This window comes from Mandrillus leucophaeus, unplaced genomic scaffold (genome assembly GCF_000951045.1).
Source record: "Mandrillus leucophaeus isolate KB7577 unplaced genomic scaffold, Mleu.le_1.0 Scaffold75, whole genome shotgun sequence".
Lineage (NCBI taxonomy): Eukaryota > Metazoa > Chordata > Mammalia > Primates > Cercopithecidae > Mandrillus > Mandrillus leucophaeus.
In genome coordinates this window covers 1,598,490-1,602,010 of record NW_012108141.1, presented here as the reverse complement: position 1 = coordinate 1,602,010, position 3,521 = coordinate 1,598,490, and the positions used below count along the sequence as shown (strand labels likewise).

Sequence of the window (3,521 nt, the reverse complement as noted above, 5' to 3'; positions counted from 1 at the left end):
ACTCGGGATGCTGAGGCAGAAGAATCACTTGAACCCAGGAGACAGAGGTTACAGTGAGCTGAGATAGCGCCACTGCACTCCATCCTCGGCGACAGAGTGAATCTCTCTCTCTAAATAAATAAATAAATAACGGTTAGAGAAGTAAGAAAATATTAAAATGTAGGGCATAGGATGGCTGGGCGCGGTGGCTTACACCTGTAATCCCAGCACTTTGGGAGGCCGAGGCATGTGGATCACAAGGTCAGGAGTTCAAGACCAGCCTGGCCAAGATGGTGAAACCCCATCTCTACTAAAAATACAAAAATTAGCTAGGTGTGGTGGCATGTGCCTGTAACCCCAGCTACTCGGGAGGCTGAGGCAGACAATTGCTTGAACCTGGGATGTGGAGGTTTCAGTGAGCTGAGATTACACTACTGCACTCCAGCCTGGGCAACAGAGCGAGACTCTGTCTCAAAATAAATAAATAAATAAATAAAAGGTAGGGCATAGGATCATGATCTGTATGGTATTGTCAAAGGGGTATTTGCTTAGCCACTGGATTGGCTGCAGCCAGTTTACAAATGGCCAATACTTTTTTGTTGTATTTGATTAAGGAAGATGTTAGAGGTTTTCATTCTATCAAGTAAGAATCTACTCTAAAAGTTGACCTTTTTGGGGAATTATTAGCTCAAAAAGTTCTCATTAGTTAAGATTGTTTAAAGTATTGATAAAATATGTACCTCTAAAACACTAGGCTATAACATTTACCCATTTTTTTTTAATTCTTTAACTCATGAAGTTTAATAAGCTTATAACTAATTATAACAAGTTCTTAGAATAATACATTTCCAGTTTGTTACATAATATTTTAACAGATGCAAATATTTTTAATTGGTACAAGCTTTATAATCTTGTAAGGAGATACAAGGGAATAAAGGTAAAACTATTGTCCAACTTGTGTACCTTGATCATACCTTAAAGAATCATATAAAACTTTGAAAATATTTTACTATGGAAAATTTCAAACAGAAAAGAAAATAGAAAGAATAGTTGTATAACAAACCTTCATGTACTTGTCATCTAGTTTCCACAATTATCAACCTTTTGATAATCTTGTTTAATTTATCTACACTTTTCAGCTTTTTTTGGAGTATTTTGAAGCAAATCGCAGACATGTTATTTTACTTATAAAAGAAGCACAGTTATGCGGAGAACTTTTCTTGTTCATTTAAAGCTACTTATTGAGTCCCTTCTATTTTTACTGGCATTTTAGGGGCTTTAATGAATCAGAACAAGACTTTGCAATAAAATAAAATAAAATAATCTTTGTAAAGCATCTAGCATAGTGGTAAGTACAGGGTAAATCCTTTCCATTCTGTAATAGCCTTAAGTTTTAAAAATTCCAATTAATTTCTTACCATCATAAAATATCTAATTGATGTTTAAAGTTTCATTAATTTCCATAAAATTTCATTTCATAGTTTGAATTAGGATCTAAATGAAGACTATAGATTGCAATTGGTCGATATGTTTTAAAAACTTTATTTGTAAGCTTCTCTTCATCTCTTTCTCTTTTGTTTAAACCTTGCAATTTATTTGTTGAAGAAACTAAGTCATTTGTCCTTAGAATTTTCTACCTAATGTGGTATACATGTTCCTCTGTGTCCTGTATTTCTTATAAACTCACAGTAGAGCTAGAACTTGAACAGAATCAGGTTGATTTTTTGGCAACACTACTTCATAGGAGGTTTGTGTATTTCCATATAGAGACACTGAATGTTTGGTGGTCTTTTTGTGATACTAGCAACCATTGATGGTCATTGTCTAGATTTGTGCTTTGTTCTTTATCCTTGATTATAGATGCATAAAGTACATTGGTGTGCAAGTGTGGTGGATTGCGCTGGTAATCCCAGCATTTTGGGAAGCTGAGGAGGGTGGATAGCTTGAGCCCAGGAGTTCAAGACCAGCTTGGGCAACATGGCAAAACCCTGTCTCTACAAAAAATACAAAAATTAGCTGGGTGTGGTGGTGCATACCTGTGGTTCCAGCTACTCAGGAGACTGAGGTGGAAGGATCATCTGAGCCTAGAGAGGTCATGGCTGCGGTTGAGTAGCGATCACACCAGCCTGGGCAACAGAGTGAGACCCTGTCTTAAAAAAAAAGAAAAAAATCATTGACTATAAAGAGAAATTTTTTTCATATTTATAAATTTAAATGTAGGTAGTTTTTCTTTGATATGAACTCTATGTGTTCTTAATTTTTCAGAAATGCTTACATATTGACCCTGACAAAAGACCCTTCTGTTCTGAGCTCCTACACCATGATTTCTTTCAAATGGATGGATTTGCTGAGAGGTATAGTACTTACCCATGTTTTTCAGGCCATACCAACCTAGGGTTAAAGTAAGTCTTCCACAATAGTCACAAACAGCACTTCTCTTATTTCTGTTCCCACCTACTTTGCAGGATCTCAGATATCTACCACCCTACCCCCATATTCCCTTAGCAATAATGCAGTTCCTAGGGGTGGTCTCCTACATTTACTAAATTAGTGCTCTTGGTTTTCATGAAGCAGTCACTTTAAGCTCTTCTTTCTGTCTCCCTGTGGTGACATCTACCAGTTAGGTCATTGATTTCTATGTTGCTACCAACTGTGTGATGCCATCATCTTAGATGCTGATGTAGTTATAAAAGTGCCATCTTCTATTGCTGCCAAACTCATATCACACCAAGTGCTTTGATACTGCTGACACTGCTGATGTGTTGGAGACACAGTGAAGCTGACAAAACACAGAATAGTGAGATAAGTTGCAGTAACGTGTAGCTTAATAAAAGATAGCTAGGTCTTCCTAATTGCTTCTGTATTCAATTAGTTGTGATATGTTGTTTTTGTGGAAGTATATGAAGGAACTCTGGACTCACGTAAGTAGATAATGGTGGGCATGCTTTGATTCTATACCAAAACTCTGATACCATAGCAAAACTTGACAGTGGTAGTGTCTTTTTTTTTTTTTGAGATGGAGTTTCGCTCTTGTTGCCCAGGCTGGAGTGCACTGGTGCGATCTTGGCTCACTGCAACCTCTACCTCCTGGGTTCAAGTGTTTCTCTTGCCTCAGCCTCCCGAGTAGCTGGGATTACTAGCATGTGCCACCACAGCTGGCTAATTTTGTATTTTTAGTAGAGATGGGGTTTCTCCATGTTGGTCAGGCTGGTCTCAAAACTCCTGACCTCAGGTGATCTGCCCGCCTGGGCCTCCCAAAGTGCTGGGATTACAGGTGTGAGCCACTGTGTCCGGCCCAGTGGTAGTTTCTTAAAGGCTGGTTGCATTGTGGAATCTGAAACCATATCATGGAATTTTTCTTCCTTTGCTAAATTAAAATCCATTTGTCTGTCCTTCCTTTTTAATGAATCTTTTACCCATGCATGCTTTTGTAATATCATGCTTTAGTGATTTGGAAAATATTAGTTTGCTGAGTTATGCAGATCTTAAAAATATTGACTTATTTCTTGTACAGCATCAAAAATTACATTCTATCTCATAAA

At 37.5% G+C, this 3,521-nt stretch overlaps 1 protein-coding gene across 2 annotated transcripts in view; it reads left to right on the top strand.

Annotated features, from left to right (window-relative positions):
• Positions 1 to 3,521, top strand: part of CDKL2 (cyclin-dependent kinase-like 2 (CDC2-related kinase)) — a 61,057-nt gene that overhangs the window by 32,499 nt on the left and 25,037 nt on the right. For both annotated transcript variants that reach the window (XM_011966177.1, XM_011966176.1), the window contains exon 7: positions 2,245 to 2,333. In XM_011966177.1, coding sequence (XP_011821567.1) covers positions 2,245 to 2,333 — 89 coding nt within the window. The remainder of the gene's footprint in view (positions 1 to 2,244; positions 2,334 to 3,521) is intronic.